The sequence below is a fragment of the Pseudopipra pipra genome, chromosome 13 (assembly GCF_036250125.1).
Source record: "Pseudopipra pipra isolate bDixPip1 chromosome 13, bDixPip1.hap1, whole genome shotgun sequence".
NCBI classification, from domain to species: Eukaryota; Metazoa; Chordata; class Aves; order Passeriformes; family Pipridae; genus Pseudopipra; species Pseudopipra pipra.
Genome location: NC_087561.1, coordinates 18,145,942 through 18,163,464, shown reverse-complemented (window position 1 = coordinate 18,163,464; position 17,523 = coordinate 18,145,942). Strand labels below are relative to the sequence as shown.

Here is a 17,523-nt window from a genome sequence, read left to right as displayed (position 1 = left end):
TAATTTATCAGGAGTTTATCAGCCAGCTTTCAGCCCCTGTCTGGTGACAGGCAAGTCTCAGATCTTCCTCCAAATAACAGCAGCAATTCTTACTATTGTCACTATCAATGACTTGACAGCACAGCCTCAAGTCATGACATTTTAGCTACTGATTCTCACCAAGATTTTGTACATCTTCTCGGCACAGAGGCGGAATGTGATGCTGCTTTGGAAGGAGCACCAGAGATTTCAGCCACGTTAACACCTCATGCACCTGGCTCAGAAGGAAACTTGCCTTCAATGAGAGGACCAGTGACGCCTAAGAGGCACTCTGAACCTCTTTAGGGATGCCCTGCTGAAGTTTCAGGAATGTCTGTCAGGAATTTCTCTAGTAGGAAATGAACTGCTGCCAGCTCAGCCCTGACCCAGCACAGGACCTGAAGCCCAGGAGCACCTGTGAGCTCTGATACCACCCTTCATTGTGCCTCAAGGAAAGCAGGGCTGTCATTTTCTTGACATTTCCTGACATATTTCCAACACTGGCCAATTTATCAGCTTCTGCAGTAGGTGGCTATGGAACGGGATGATGGGCTGGGCCACTGAAGATGTGTGGGTGTTTCATGCCTTCCAAGTGCATCTGAGTGCCCCAGAAAACAGCCCAGGCACCTGCTCTCCTCTACTCTTCTTGTGTAATGCATAATTAAGGCCTCTTTTTACCTCTCTGGACGTTCTTACCTCCTCCAACCTTCTGCTCACCCATGACCTGACTAGGAGGCCTATGAGTGGGTTTAAGACACATTCTGAAGGTGGGGAGCAGGTGAGACATCATACCTACATAATATGATTAAGGGTAGATGTGAAAAGGTGCTAGGATTCAGATGTACTGGAGGCTATCCAACTGTATGCTCCAAGTTCTCCCTCCTCTGTATCTCACAAGGTAGAACCATGGAGTAGTCCCTGATATGTTACTAAAACACAACGACTCACAAAAATTACCCTGAGTGGTTCCTGCCTCCTGACTTTTTCTCCTCCCGCCCCGACACACAGCCCCCCATTCCCTAACCAACCCCAAAAGTCCCAAACAAAAATGCCAAAAGCACTCACGTGTTCCAGGAAGCATGGTCCAATCTCACTGAGATGGGGGTCCTCATTGTTGTACTGTTTCTCCAAGTCCCGGACAAAGCCCATCTGAAATCTGTAGATGTCTTCGATGTTCCCAAAGATGATTTTTAGCTGTTCATCACTGAACATGTCCCTCCTCTTCCGGCACTGCTTTAAGTAACCCTGCAAGGAGCAAGAAAGAACAATTTGCAGAGAACAGCAAAATCTGACTGACTGCTCCAAAGAGGTGTGTTCCAGTGTTGTAGGCCTGTTCCTTCCAAACCCACTGTCTTCCAACACCTTATATCCAGGGCAGCTCCTACACACATTGCTGCTTCCACGTCCTCTTCAGTGGCACATGGTGTTACAGAGAAAGCTGCAAGGGGCTGTTTGAGCACGCACCCAACTCTGATTTCTCCTTTTAGCCACAGTAATCAGGACAAGGAAGCTGTTTAATATCTTTATCAAGTTCTGTTTAATATCTTTACAACGATCTGGATGAGGGGATTCAGTGCACCCTCAGTAAGTTTGCAGAACACCAAGCTGGGCAGGAGAGTTGATGTGCTGGAGGGTGGGAAGGTTCTACAGACACTGAGCAAATCACTTCATCCTCCTGTGTTTCACCTGTGTGGATGACTAACATGGAATCATAGAATTGTTAAGACCGGAAACAGCTTCTAAGACCATCAAGTCCCACCACAATGATTTAAACCAGAAACTTTGCAAGGCCAAGCCTCATGTGCTGTAACTGGCCTGGTCCGTTCTGCGGCCCCTTGACTGAAAAGAAGTAACATGGGGGTCATCAGGAGATGACTTTGCTTACTTTGCTTGCCTTTATTATATAGGAAGGGGAAAAAAAAGGAAAGGAAGAAAATGCCAGCAGCTCCAGCGGAATGGCTATATTTGGGAAGTCAGGATGCTTAGTCACACAGCCACACTGCCAGCTGGTGACACGCAGCTGCTGGGCCACAATGAACCATTGGAACACTGTAATAAACTGTCCCTCAGCCTCACCATGTGGTTCTTGGGAGGGAGAACTTCAAACACATGAATGAGAAATGCAACTTTGGCTGACCTGGCCAGGACCCAACCTCTGTGATATCCAGCTTAGCTCGGAGGATGCCGCTACCCTGAGCTTCCTGGCTTTTTCAGCTTGGGTTACAGAATACCTTCTGCATTTCCTAATCCAGGTCTCTCTTCCTGCAGGAGCTCCTTGATGAGTCATTTCCCTGGGCTTCCCTCTCTCATTTTTCCAGGCCAGGAGGAATGGGAGCAGGCTGGTTCCTATGTTGCCAGACAGTCGCGGGGCAAACTAGAACTCAAAACTCAGGAGAAACGATGCAGAGCAGCTCTCCGTGCTGCTGCTCATGCTTACCTGCTTATCTCAGAAGAGCTTTGCAAACATCCAAGGAAAAAGCTGTGCCCTGCCACGAGGCCAGGCTGTCCCTGGCAGAGCTCCAGGGCCAGCGGTGCCGGCAATGCCCATGAGCCGCCTATGCCGGGACTTGTGCCTGCTCCGGGCTGCCTGCAGGCAGCAGCCTCCCCTCCCACTCTGCTCGGTGACATCCCTCCCTGCCTGATTCCCGGGAACATCTCTCAGCCTTGCGGTTGTCACCGGCTGTGACTCCTGTCCTGACTATTCCCATCCTTCCCTGACTATTCCCATACTTCCCTATTCCCATCATCCTCGCACTGGTTCATCACTTTGCTGGAGTCACATGTTTGCAGGAGCTGAGGCAGCACATTTCTGCACCGGCATCTATAAAAGCACAGGGAAAATACAGGAACATGTGGAGTTCCCAAGCCTTATTCCCTCTATCCAGCCAGTGCCTTTGGATGGGTGGTTTCCAGCACAAGCAGGAAAAGGGAGACTGAAGATTAATACATAACAAGCAGTAAGAGGCAGCTAGAAGGCTGCTGCAGAGTTTTTCCACTAAATTTACTTCTGTTACATAAAACAGTGTCATCTTCCTTCTGCTCATCCCATCAGGTTTGCTCAGAGAAGGGATAGCTGACTGATGAGCAGATGTTGGAGAGTGTTTTGCTCAATGAATACCTAAAAATAGCTGCCAAACTGTCTCTCTTTAAAGTACTTTTCCATGTAGTCCCTGAAGTATAGGCCAAAGTTGGAAAGTATTTGCAGGAGGTTAAGTGCTAAGTTTTCTTCACCCAAAAGTGGATTCAGAGACAGTCAGGAGAGCTGGACCATCCATCCATCCATCCATCCATGCTGCCTGCCTGAGACCAGGGTGAAGGAGAGAATGAGGAGGTAACAGCCACTGCAGGCTGTAACTTCAAAGGCAGCTCTGATGACATTCCAGTTTCTTTCTTCTCTGAGCTGTTTTGGGGCTGTCTACACTGCCCTGTAAGCATTCCTCAGCTTGGCCCAGTACCATTTGGGCTATAAAACACTGTGCAGGTGAGTGTGGTACTGATATGCACATACCCAGAATAAGCATAAGAGCAAAGCTGAAACTGTTTGAACTGAAGAGGCAAACCAGAGCCACGTTTGGTGGCAGGATTCTACAGCACTTACTCAAATACCTGTTACAGCCACCACTGAATGTCGGGCACTGTGATTGCACTAAAATACAGAACAAGTCTTGGAGGAACACAAGCCTGCTCCTCAACGGGGCAACAATCAGCCAGCTCCAAAGCAGAAAAACAAAGTGTGCACAAGCAGGATATGAAAGACAGCTACAGGCTGCAGAGATATGCAGTACAGACCCAAAGAGCTCTCTGCAGTCACTCTGCAGTCTGGTATCCGTGGAGGACAGACTGGGCACACCAAGGAAGCAGCTCCTCAGTCCTGGGCCTCTGAAGGAGGGCACCACTGCTGCCAAGCAGGTTTTATGCTGCTTCGCTATGAGGCAGCACAAGAAAGTGCTTTTCATCCATCTCTGAGGATGAGTCAGGCTAAAGGACCCAGACCACGTGGGGACTTGCCTTGTCAGCTCTGCACAGCGGCCCCGGCCTGACATGCTGAGCTGCAACCAGGATGTTTTCCATGCGGCACTCAGAGCTGTCCTGGCACCAAGGCAAGGCTTAGGTGGAATCCAGTTGACTTTATTAAAAAATAAATTCAAAGTGAAATTACTTGGAAAAGAGCAGAATGCAGCACTGGAAGTTGGCTGCCCTTTCCCACCTCCCACCTCCCAGTGGCTTGTAACATGGAGGATTCCTTTGATCTCTCAATTGCCTTGCTGTTCCCATCCAAGCCCTGTCACTTCTGCCTCTAACGCCTCCTTAAATTGAGCTGTGTCTTCCTAATTCCTCTGCTGGTCCAAATCCTGCCCATTTCTCAAAGCCTGGCACCCTGCTCTTTCTTCTGCCTCTGGTTCTTCCACCTGCGCTCCCCAAACCAAACCCCCTCCCTGCCCCTCTGCTCCCCCTGAGGCTCCTGTCCTGCCCTGGACAGACCCTGTGCCCTCCCAGGATCAAACCCCAGGGGCAGCAGGTTTCTTTTCAAGCCCAGAGATGGTCATGCATCCAGAAAATCATGGAATCACAGAACCACTAAGGTTGGAAAAGCCCTCTAGGATCATCAAGTCCAGCACCACCTTGTTCACCACCTTGTTCACTGCTAAAACACGTCCTCAAGTGCCACATCCAGATGTTTGTTTAACATTTCCAGAGATGGTGACTCCACTACTGCCCTGGCCAGTCTGTTCCAAGGCTTTACAGCCCTTTCCATGAAGAAATTTTTCCTAATACCCAACCTAACCCTCCCCTGGCACAACTTGAGGCCATTTCCTCTCATCCTGTCACCTGTTACCTGGGAGGAGGATGTGGTGCTTCACAGTACAGGGCTGAGCAGCACTGCCTGACAGTAAGGCTGGCTACTGCTACCCATCCTAAAAACCTAGTTTTCAGTACTTTATTACTTTTCTAAGCATTAAGTGCTAACCCTGACATTCCTATTGCTGGGTGTTTCCTTAAGGCTCAAGTCTTTATTCTTTCTTTTCATGGAATCATCATGGAATCACAGAATGGTTTGCGTTGCAAAGGACCTTAAAGATCATCCAGTCCCACCCCCTGCCATGGGCAGAGACACCTCCTACCAGCCCAGGTTGCTCCAAGCCCCATCCAACCTGGCCTTGGACACTTCCAGGGATCCAGGGGCAGCCACAGCTTCTCTGGGCAGCCTGTGCCAGGGCCTCCCCACCCTCACAGGGAAGGATTTCTTCCCAATATCCCATCTAACCCTGCTCCCTTATCAGTTTCTTGCAGGCTCCCTTCAGGTCCTAGAAGGCCCCAGTTAGGTCACTCCAAAGCTTCTCTTCTCCAGGCTGAACGATCCCAATTTTTCCCTTTGGTGATATTTCAGAATAATGATCCATCCACTCCTGATAATGCAATCCAAGCAAAACTCCACATTTTACCCCCAGTACAAATCTCCACAGGAGTGTTTCTCCCAGCAGCAGTTCAGTCCTTCATGCCCTAAGTGAGGGCACAGCACCACCCATGGGGGCAGTGGGGCTTTGCTGGGATGGGCAATTCCCTTCAAGCAGCTGCTTCCCACAGGCCTTGGCTTGCACAGGTTATTTCCACCCTGGTGTTTGCCAGCTCCTGAGCTCCTGGCTTGGCCAGACTCATGCCAGGGTTGTTATGAGTAATAACATGGTGTATAATAATACAGCATGATGCTCCAAAGGCAGACCTGCCATGGCAGACCTCGAGGATCAGGATGGGATCTACATCCGATACCGTACTGATGGAAGCCTTTTCAACCTAAGGCGACTGAAGGCCCACACCAAGACCTTAAACCATCTTGTCCAGGAGCTGCTTTATGCTGATGATGCCGCCCTTGTCACCCACACAGAAGCAGCTCTGCAGTGTTTAACATCCTGCTTTGCTGAGGCTGCTGAGCTCTTTGGGCTGGAAGTCAGCTTAAAGAAGACAGAAGTTCTCTATCAACCTGCACCTCAGGAAGTCTTCCTTCATCCCCACATCACCACTGGCCACTCAGAGCTCAAATCAGTCCAGCAGTTTAATTACCTGGGCAGCCTCATCTCCTCAGGTGGTAAGATTGATGGGGAGACAGACAACAGGTTAGCAAAGGCATATAGTGCCCTTGGAAAACTCCATAAAAGACTATGGCGTAATAAACACTTGAAGAAAAGTACCAAGATCAGTGTTTACAGAGCCATAGTGCTGTCTACACTCTCATATGGATCTAAATCATGGGTCATTTACCACCACCACCTGCGACTCCTAGAACGCTTCCATCAACGCTGCCTTTGAACAATCCTAAACATCCACTGGTCAGACTATGTGACCAACACATCTGTTCTAGAACAAGCAGCAGTCACAAGCATTGCTGAGAACACAGCTGTGCTGGGCAGGGCACGTCTCCAGGATGAAGGATCAACCACCCCCTCCCTAAGATCCTGCTCTATGGTGAACTTGCCACCGGCTGCCGCAAGAGAGGAGCCCCAAAGAGGAGATACAATGACTCCCTGAAACAACATCTCAACCTCGGCCATATTGATCACCATAACTGGTCTACTCTGGCCTCCAATCGGGAGCCTGGAGACACATCATCTATAATGCTGCTGCTTCCTTTGAGAACGCAGCAGGATCACCATGGAAGAGAAAAGACAACGCAGAAAGAACCGTGCCTTGCAGAATATACCACCTAAGGAGTCTTTCTGCTGTGCCTTTTGCAATTGGACATGTCTATCTCGTATTGGCCTCATAAGCCACCAGCGTGCTTGTAACAAACGTGAGTAGAGCCCTCCTAAATCTTCGTTCGCGAAGCCCGGCCATGATGAGGTATTGGAAATACATTGTGGAGCAGAAGAGAGAAATGGAAGGGCTCTTAATCACTGTTCTCAGTAACAACCACATATCCTAAAGTGCCTCCCTGGTATTAGGATTTGTTATTCATTACAGCTCAGCAACAAGACTATGACCACACACTGCTAAACTCAGCACTAAATCAGGCTCAAGCTTTGCCACCCAGCCAGAGCCCCTCTGCCACCCCCTCCAGTGCCTCACATCGCTGCCGTTCCGCCTGACACCCTAAAACAAGGAGCCAAGGGAAGCAGGGAATTTGCCACTGTCAGAGCACTCGTGCAGCTCATGGGGGTTTGTGCTCGTCCTGAGGCACAAATCACACCTCTGTTATCCATCAGGGGCACTGGGAGCTCCAGCCAGCCACTCTCTCCATCCCCAGTCATGCTGTGCCCAAATGCCCAAGCCTTCTCCAGGCAGAGAGATTGCTCTGATTAAACTGAGCATAATGAGGCTCTCTCCAGCAAGGCACAGCCCATCATTTCACATATGAGAATGCCCATCTCAGTCCTCCTCCTTCCTCAGCAGAAGCAGCTGAATCATTTCCTGGTGCTCTACCTGGAGGTAAGATTTATCCCCTCAATACCATTTTGTATCACACAGAGCAAAGAAAGAGCTTTCCAGATCTCTCTCCTATCTGGGACATAGCACTAGGTGCAGTAAATCCATGTCACCCCATGGATGTCAATGCAGCTGTATCTGGCTGTACCTCCTGAGAATCCCACTTGGCAGAAGCACAGTGACATGGCTGGAGGTGCAAGTTAAGGTTTATTTAATTTTTCAATGGAAAAGTGCAAATGCAGAAAAAGAAACAGTATGTGGAAAAGTGCCTGCAGTTCTTCCCTTCTCCAATGCAAAGCTCTTTGACCAAAATAGCACAGTGAAATTAAGCTCATTTGTTTGCAAATTGAAATCCCAAGACTCTTCCATATTTGAAAAGCGTCATAGATGCTTTTTGGATGGCTGCTCTGCCTTGTCAAGAGACAAGCAGCAAGTAGGAAGGGAGGAAGACATTCTTCTAAGCAGAATCCTCAAGGGGCTTCACCACATTGACTGGGCACAGGCTCACTAAATCCTAAACATTCCAAGGGATGAGCTGAAAGGCATCCATGGGCTTTGATTTCAGTGCTAGCAAACTTCTGCCTCTCAGAGATAAGTACATGCTCTACATAGAATGCCCAAGCTGTCCTGCTGCCCTCTCCAGTGCAACTCTGCACTCCCCTTCCTACATGCTCTGCACGCCAGGCTCAGCTCAGGGCACTAATCCTGTGTGTAAGGGGTTGTAGAGGTTAATTGTAACATCATGAAGAAGAATCAAATTGGGGATAAGTGGGGTCAGTCATTAAGGTCCATTTGTTTGCTGGTTTCCTTCCACTGGATAAACCTAATGTACTTCATTTCTCACGGTGCAAACATTTTTCCATCAGTCTCACCATAAGCAAAGGCAACTGGGGGCCATCCTGAGCCAGGGGAAATTGTGAACCGGATATGAAAGGCACAGATGACACGGGTAACTGATTGGTTTAATTACAACCTCATTTCCTCAATCACAAGTTCAAAAGTAGATGGCACTGGGTTTTAATTAAGAGGACTGCTTGAAGGTTCTCAACTTCATCATGTTTCAGTCAAAGAGGTATGGAATAAAGGGCCGGAAACTGTACTTTTAGTTAATACAAACTGAAGGAATTATAAGATCCAGCAGAAAATTCTCAGAACTATCAATACTTATCAACAGATGCTGCTCCTCTGTAGACACACCACTCAAACACACTGTGGCTTTTTCACAAATAACTCATGGACAAACCTCTCCTGACAGCCCACTGTGTCCTGCTGAGTTCCCAGGGTCACAGCCCATGGACAAACCTCATCTTATGGACAAACCCTCAACCCATGGACAAACCCTCAGCTCTGGACAGCCCACCATGTCCTGCTGAGCCCCATGGTCACAGCCCATGGACGAACCCTCAGCTCTGGACAGCCCACCATGTCCTGCTGAGCTCCAGGGTCACAGCCCATGGACAAACCCTCAGCTCTGGACAGCCCACCATGTCCTGCTGAGCTCCAGGGTCACAGCCCATGGACGAACCCTCAGCTCTGGACAGCCCACCATGTCCTGCTGAGCTCCAGGGTCCCAGCCCATGGACAAACCCTCCCTGTGGACAGCCCCCAGGGTCCCAGCCCCGTACCTCGCAGATGTCCTTGAGGTGTTTGATGTAGTGGCGCTCGGTGCTCATGATCTCGTTGATGACGTTGGCTCTCATCTGGTCGCGGTTCTGCACGGTCCTGCCCAGGCACAGGCAGTCGGCGCTGGGATCCAAGTGGCCGTTCTGCACATCGCTGGTCCCCTCCTCTACCCCATCCTCCTGGTTTACCCACAGCTGTGAGGAGCAGAGGGGAGAGCAAAGGGCTTATTCACAGCAGCATCAGGAGCCAACGAGTCAGGATTGCCTGGTTTTTGGGAGATCCACTCCCTCCTCACACCCACAGAGGTCACCGGGGTGTCCACATGGCTCACAGCCCACACAGTCCATTTCTGTGGTTGCCCAAAGGTTGCCCACACACTGCCCAGCTCTGCCCATAAGTGAGGAGTTGCAAGTGTTGTCTGTTTTGATCCCAAATACAAAATAATCACGTGAAAGGGTGACTGAGTCCTGGATGCTACCGAGTGCTCCGAACCATGGACAAGTGTAAAACAGACCAATCTAAGGAGAACTGCAGGTACTGGTGCAAAGCACTGCTGTGCCAGTTCCTGCCCACCTCCAGCTGGGGTCTGTCTGAACAGGAAGATCCTCTGGAAGGAGGGATAAGCCCTTTCCAGGTGACTGATTTAAGGTCAAGATGCGCCTGGTTCAGAGATGTGAATGAATGCGCACATGGGCACTGGGCTGTGTTCCTGGGGTTTCTGTAACAGCCCAGGCCAGAGTTTGTGAGTGAGCATTGATTTCATTTCACAGCAGATTTCCTCATCAGTTCACATGAACAGCCTTTCTGACTCAGGCAAATCCCCCATCTCAGCATCCCGAGATTGCGATCCCCAACCCACAGGGACAGCACTGAGTAAGTCTCCTAAAACCTGGGGGCTGAGGGCAGCTCGGAACGGGGTGACAAGCACTGGGCACTGAATACTCTACACTGGAATAATTACAAAAAGCAATGAAAAAGTACCACTCTGTTTTCAGCACACTGAAGTTTCTTTCCATCATCAAACCTACACTGAAATTGCAAACTAAAAGATTACACTCTCTCTAATCTGTGTCTGAACAAGCCTGCGCTCTGCACGCAACATACGGATCAAGGGCCTCCTTCTGTCACCTTTTCCCCCAAATAAAACCTGCCTAAAATAACTCTGATTGACTCAAATTGGGCTCAGGGTAGTTTGTAAACAAGCATTAAATAACACTTAAAGCTGACAGAAACATCCCCATCTTACACAGATCACCTCAGCTATGATGGAAATCAAGCAACTTCTCTCCTCAGCATTTAAAGCCCGAATACTGAGGACTTTCAGACCTAAAAATTCATGTACCTGTGAGCAGTGGAAGAGTCCACACACATAGCACATGGGGAACTAAAGGCATCATTAACCCGATCTTCAGGCTTCCCTTCAGTGGTAATAGTTTTTCATACATTCCTATTATTCAGCTTATATTAGGCTTTAAACAGATTGTAAAGGGCAGTGTTCCTGTAAATTAGTGAAGTAAAAACCCCCAAACTTGCTCGGGCTCCTTCCCTGCTTTCCCAACCAACGTCGTGTTCTGCTAAACCACCTCCTGCAGCTCCCACATTTTGCCATCCTACTGTGAGTTCTAAAGGCCGTAAAACCCCCAAACCCATCTCTTCTCCAGCAGAATGTTACTGCTGCTGCAAACTTGGGGGATAAAACAACCCCAAAGCAATAAAAAGCCAAACTTGTCGCCCTGCTCCCAAGTGGGCCCAGTGTCTGGAGCTGTCAGGGATTGGACAGGAGGGTGTAGGGCAGCAGTGCCCATTTAAATACCAAGATGCCTCTTCCCTGGGCCACCAGCCCTACCTTGAGCTGCTGCCCCTGGGCTGTGCTCAAGAAGTGCCAGGTACATCCCAGGGCAGCCCATGTGCCCGAGTGAGCCAGTGCCAGAGCTGGGATGGATCCAGCATCCTGCCTGCTCTGCCCACACGGAGCCCTGCCTGTCCCCCCCCCCACCCTGGCATGTGGAACCTCCTTTGGCACATCAGGAGACCGGAGGGATATGTCAAAGCCTTCACAGAGGCCAAACCAGGGCTGGAGCTGAGGAAGAGAGCAGGTCAGTGACCCCAGCCAGGCCCAGCTGTGCCAGTTTGGAGACACAGAACCCCTGGGAGCTGCAGCACCCCTGAGAGCAGCTCTGTGGGTCTTTCCCCAGGACCTTCCCTCAGGATGGGCTTCTCCATCGTGGCATCTGCTGCAAAGACAGACTAGGTCCTGCTGTCTCCCAGTTATGGGGCTACACATGGATCTCTGAAAGGGGTTTTGGACAATTCCTATCAGCACTGGAAGGCCTGGCTGAGCCACTGAAAGGGAAGGCAGGGATCTAATCCCACTCAAATATAGGGGGATCCAGCATGGAAAACCTCTCCTGGCACACTGAAACAAATGTCAGAAGCATGTCTCTTGTTCAGAGAAACAACCCAAAAGCTGTTTAGGAAACATGGCTCTTCCCAGCAACCCCTCTCTGCTCTGGAAGAGGTTTTGGGTACACTGAGGCAGAGCAACACTCCCTGTGTGGGTTATGCTGAAAAATAAATGCCCAAGTGCTGCTGCTGAGTTCTGGCCACATTGATGTAAGTGACCTCAGGGGACAATCTACTGGTATCAGTGACACCTACTGCTCTGCTGAGAAAACCTGGGGGCACCCTGGGGGCACCAGAAGGGAAAATGGGACCTGGAAGGACAGAATGCCATGGGATGCCATGAGGGGTATGTCCTCATGGCGCTTCACTGGCATTCCAAACCAAACAAATGTTGAAAATCAAGCAGGACTAATGTGGGTATTAATTCCTGTTGGTTGAAGTTTAAAATAACTTCCCACCCTACCCTCCTGCTCCTCTGAAAAGGAATTTTGCAGCTTTCCCAAACCCAACTGGAACAGCCTGTCACCAAGTTTTACGACACTGCTGCCAGTCTGGCAACAGAGCACACTTCTAAAGCTCTACTTCCTCGAGTCAGGTGAGCATGAGAAAAAATTCAATTTTTATTTAAAACATAAAGGACGAAAGATCTAATCATAACAACTATGTGCATGTAAGCTTGAATCATGAATCCTAAGACTTTGAAACTCCAAGGCAAGCAGCAAGCTTGCAAACTTCCATGATTTCTCAGACTCTGTCTGCCTTTTGTGAACGGCAGGAACACTCCCTCCTTCCTCATTTGGGAACCTCAGGAGTCCTGATTTTTTCCTTAATGAAATTTTTGCTCCTTCCTGCCAGAATTCATGTTCCCAAAAGGACAGAAACCACAGTTCTAGTCTAGATGACTTCTGCCTTAGATTAAAAACAAATGCAACAGTTTTATCGGGCCCAGAGGAAGCTGAAGGTGCCTCCCACTCTATGCTCTCCAGCCTCAGCTGCTGGAAGGATGAATCCCACTGTGCTGCTCAAGCACTCCTGCTTTCTGCCTTAGCCTCTAAAGCTCTCTGAAATTCCAGCCTGGGTCATTCTTCCAGGGCATCGTTTGAAGCTTGGACCATGACTCACAAAAGCTGAGGCACACTGGCAGCTCTGCCACTGACCTTGAGCCAGTCACTGAAACTAGAAGAGGCTTTCCCCACCTAAAACCAGGGATAATCACAGACAAACTCAGGCAGACATTAAATATGGACTTAAATGCATCTTGTGGGCTCCCCAAGCTCTTGTACTTATCCATGAGCATCAACCTGGTTAGACAGACCTGGGGTCTGATACCGGTTTCGCACCTCCAGCCCTCAAATCCTGGGGAGAAGCTGGGACATGCAGGGATATGAGGAGGTGGCACTTAAAGAGTTAACTGTGTCTTCTGTCCCAGAGCCACCACCCCAAGCTGGATCCTCTCTGCTTCACTGACCCGCTCGCTCCAACCGAAGCGCCGGCACTGCAGACGACAGCCGGGTGGAACAGCAAATGGGGGTGATGCTGGCTTTGCCCAGAAACTTATTAAATGTCATATTTAGTTGATTTAGAAAGTGCTGCAGCATTCCTATTTTAGCCCAGTCACCTGTAAGGAGGGTGTTCACTATGTTTCAGACACATGTGACTCTCCCAAAAATGCTCTCCTGCCTGAAATGCCAGACCTCCTTCCTGTGGAGAACAGCTGAGATCCCACTGATGGGAAAAGGTCTATCTCCTCCCCATCTTTCCAGTGTGCACTGGACACAAACACACAGATGTACCCTCTTCCCAGTGCAAATACCCCTATTTTTTATAAAAGAAACTTCATAACTCTAGTTTTCTCCCAGTTTCACACCATCTCCCCAGCCTTTCCAGCTCAGGATGGGTGGCTGCCACTCCTGGGAAGCTCCTGTGGGGCTTTCCAAGGAGCAGAGATGGGATGTCAGTTCCCTGGCAGCTCGTCAGCTCTGCTGCTCACTTGGATTTCAAGAAGCCTCTCCAGGCTCCTGTCCTGTCCTCCTCAGCACTCCAGGGCTGTGGCTTGGCACAGACGGGGGGTTAGGACACCGGACTAAATTACTGCATCCATTGCCACTGGGTTTTTAAAAATAAATAACAACAGCTGTTCACCAACCATCAACAACCCTACAACAATAAATCAGCCTTCAGTGTCCCTTTAAACACCTCTGCAATGCAAGACATCCCAGGCTGTGAAACAACACAGCACTGTGTGGGTTCCCCCCATGCCATGAAAAACACTTGGCATCAAAACAACGAAGTCTGCCCCAAGAGCCATTTCAAACGCTTTGTGTCAAGAATTAATTAAAAGAAACCAACAAAAACTACAGAGGGAAAAAATTCAAGTTGCATAATGCTCATCCTATGTGATGTTTCCATTGAAAGGCCACAGTACACATGGAGAGGAACAGGCTTATCATGAGGCTCCCAGTCCTATTTCAAAATTCAACCCTAATTGGGAAGTCATGACCAGCTCCTGCATAATGGAATAACTTGCAGAGGCAGATGAAAGGAAAACAGTGAAATAAAAAAGCCCCTTTTCCCTAAGGACCAGCTCTGGGAGCCAGGGACAGCTGATCATTGCATTGTGCTAGTTTATGCTCTGTGCGATTGATATCCTAAAAAGGGAAAAAAGGAAGACCCAGGGAGCTACAGGCCAGTCAGGCTCACCTCGGTGCCCAGCAAGATCATGGAGCAGATCCTCTTGGAAAACAAGCTAAGGGACATGGAAAACAAGAAGGTGACTCATGAGAGTCAACGTGGCTGCACTGAGGGAAAATTGTGCCTGGCAAATTTAGTGATCTTTGACAAGGTGGTTACAGAACTGAGAGCCCCTTCCAGGGCCTAAAGGGGCTTCAGGAGAGCTGGAGAGGGATCTGGGACAAGGGCCTGGAGGGACAGGACAAGAGGGAATGGCTTCCCACTGCCAGAGGGCAGGGTTAGATGGGATATTGGGAAGGATTTTTTCCCTGTGAGGGTGGGGAGGCCCTGGCCCAGAGAAGCTGTGGCTGCCCCATCCCTGGAAGTGTCCAAGGCCAGGTTGGACGGGGCTTGGAGCAACGTGGGCTAGTGAGAGGTGGCCCTGCCCATGGCAGGGGCTGGGACTGGATGATCTTTAAGGTCCCTTCCAACCCAAACCATTCTGTGATTCTATGATATAAAATTCTATAAATCTGATTCATCAATTTGCAGCTATACCCAATGGTGCATAAATTCACCCAAGGGCACTGGTCCAGCATGAGCTGACCTGCAATTATTGCATATTGAACCTGCTGAGTGCATGCACTGTATGTAGAGGACATTTTACTTGAATAGGCACTGAGGACTGATCATCTCATGCTAATCAGAAACCACAATAAAACAAACATTTTACCGGCCATCTGGATTATTAATCTCCATTCAGTGGATACTCATAAGGACAAAACTAGCAGATAATGTGCCATTCCGGATCCCAGCTCACAATTAAATAACGTGGCAGACTAATGACACATGGAGATCTTTCCAGAGAGCTGCTGCCATTCCAGGGAATCTGCTCACCAGTGATTTTATAACCAGCACCAGTGTGAGCAGCCCAGCCTTCACCAACACCTGGTACCGGCAGTGGATTACAGTGTCACTGGCCCTACAACTGTTCAGCAGTGTCAGAGGCTCCAATACCCTCCAGGAATCTGCTGCACCACAGGACTATTTCCCACCTGGCCATGCTGCCCTGCTCGGCAGGATTTGCCCCTTTCCCTCCTTCCCCTGAGCTGGTTGTTGCTGGTGCTGTGCCTTGTTTGCAGCCATGGGCCCTGTGTCACATTCCCGCTCCGCTGGACTGACACTGGATTAAGAAGATCACTTACTTATTTGCAATCAAGGAGGGCTCATGGTGCAGAGCTTTGCATAAGTAAAGCATCATCAGTCTCCTGGTGTCACTCCAGTGGTCCAGGCACAGCCTCTCCCTGCCCTGGGCTCTGCAGAGGTGTTTCCCCTTCCCTGCCTCCAGAGAGGAGTGAGGACCTGAGTGTCCTCCCCTGGCCAGCCCTAACCCCCTGCCCTGCTGCAGGACTGTGGGTGGGATGCTGTTTGCTGGAAAACTAGCCCACCTCCCTGTATCCTCTTCCAGGACAAGGAACAGGATGTCTGTCAGTAGAAGGAAAAGTAGTTGAAGCAAGTTGCTCTTTTTCCTCCCGTGGTCCCACCATTATTTTCTTCTGCAGCCCGAATTTCTCCCTGTGTAATCTGCCTCCAGCCTTACCATCCTTTGCTTTCCTCCAGTTCACAGGCTCCTGGATATCCTCTCTTTCCTTCCTGCAAAACCACTTCCAGTTCTTGCTCTCCCCTCTAAAACTCTCCGTTCCCAGCCTCAGAAATTCCCTTTACCCAAGGTGCGAAATACCCTTATTTCTGGAAGAGGAAAGAGCAGGGGATTCTATAGGGCCAGCTTCAGGCTCTGCATCCATGAAAGGTGAACAAAAACAGCTCCAAGGAACTGGCCCTGTGCTTACTCCCTGTTTCCTGCATTCCAAATGCACAGACTCCCGGGGGCTGGAGCTCCACCATGTAGCAAAAATGTCTTGGACACTGCAATAAAGTGGATGTGCTTTGTTTTATCCATTGAAATACTGGGAATTAGGGCTCAGCCCTCCCCATTTCCCAAAAACCAAAAGCCCCTACTGTGTGATGGTACAAGGGGCAGGAATGAAAGCTCCGAGCTCACTGCAGACCCCTGCGAAGGGGAAGGTTCTTCCCTCATGACCCCCTTGGCAGGGGACAGGGAAGGCAGGCTGTGAAGACTTGTGCGTGGCTTGCCTGACTCAAAGAATGGCCTCAAAACTCTGGTTTTGCACCCGCAAGGCAGCTTGTAGAGGGCAAAGTGCCAGTGCCTGCCCTGTGGGGACCCGAGGGATGGGACCTGTCTGGGTGGCACGAGCTGTGCAGTCCCTGTGGCTGCAGGAGCACAGGCAGCACTTGGGGTTCAAATGCTGCTTGACTTTAAAAAACCCCAAACTTCTTCAGCCCATCCTGTCTCTGTGCTGTGCCCAGACCTCCACCAGAGCTATTTTTATGCTGGATTTGCCACGGGAGAATAAAATCTCCTTTAGAAGGCAGTGACTGCAGCAGGCACTGCAGCACATCCCACTCTGCATGTCCAACAGGTGATGCCACCTCAGCACCACCCTCTTTCCTCTGGAAATCTCATCTTGGTGCCACTGCCACCTATGCTAAGGGAATGCTAATGCAGGGACTGCAGCAAAGAGGAGAGCAGGTGAGTGATGAGCTGCTGTATCAAGATATAATCAGATTTTAAAGGCAAAAAGCAGCAGATGTGACTGGCTCTTGGAATTACACCTGCAGTACAGAGCAGTCACAACTCCTACAATAAAAACGAAAACCACGTACCCAATAAAGATATGAGCTGCCAGGCCCTGGGACAAGGCTCTGAGTTTACAGTCTCCTCCTCCACAGCACCTTAAAAGCTCATATCAATTTATCCAGCACTTCTCCTTTAGCAGCAGAAAATAAAGTGGGTCAAAGGCAGCTTTTCAGCAGGAAAATCAAGCTAAAATTACAACACTTGAGGGAACCAAGGCAATGGTGAGAGAGAACATGGTGCTGCCCTCCTCCACCCCTGCATCTTCTCTTGGAAGAGGTACAGCACACAAAGAATTCAGATATCCTCTCTGCTCAGGCCTTGGGAGGACCCTTCATTTCTGCACAACAACTCAGGCACTGCATGAAGCTGCAGTAAAACCTCCTCAGCTCCAGCTTTGCTCTTTACCTCGGCTTCCTAACGTAAGGAAGGTAGACTCACTGCTGATGAGTTGAGAAGAAATACATTCTGGAAACTCAGTCTGCCTCTTGGATCCAAGAAGACTAAAGAGAGCTTTACAGAGGAATAAATCCCCCCCTCTGCCCAGGACACGTACACTCTGCCACGTCTCTGCAGGAAGATTCCACTGCACTAAACGTTCATGAGCTTCATTTGTTTTATTTCTTTTTCAGTGGAAATATATCAGAGCCCAAACACAAATCCATTTGACTTCC

The 17,523-nt window shown here is 49.6% G+C and overlaps 1 protein-coding gene across 14 annotated transcripts in view; it reads right to left on the bottom strand.

Moving 5' to 3' along the window:
- The window catches only part of ARHGEF9 (Cdc42 guanine nucleotide exchange factor 9), a 187,361-nt gene that overhangs the window by 48,159 nt on the left and 121,679 nt on the right, over positions 1–17,523 (bottom strand). For 13 of the 14 annotated variants that reach the window (XM_064670187.1, XM_064670188.1, XM_064670189.1 and 10 more), the window contains 2 exons: positions 9,063–9,254; positions 1,084–1,263 (listed from right to left, as the gene is read on the bottom strand). In XM_064670187.1, coding sequence (XP_064526257.1) covers positions 1,084–1,263; positions 9,063–9,254 — 372 coding nt within the window. The remainder of the gene's footprint in view (positions 1–1,083; positions 1,264–9,062; positions 9,255–17,523) is intronic. The other variant, XM_064670190.1, reaches the window with a different exon arrangement.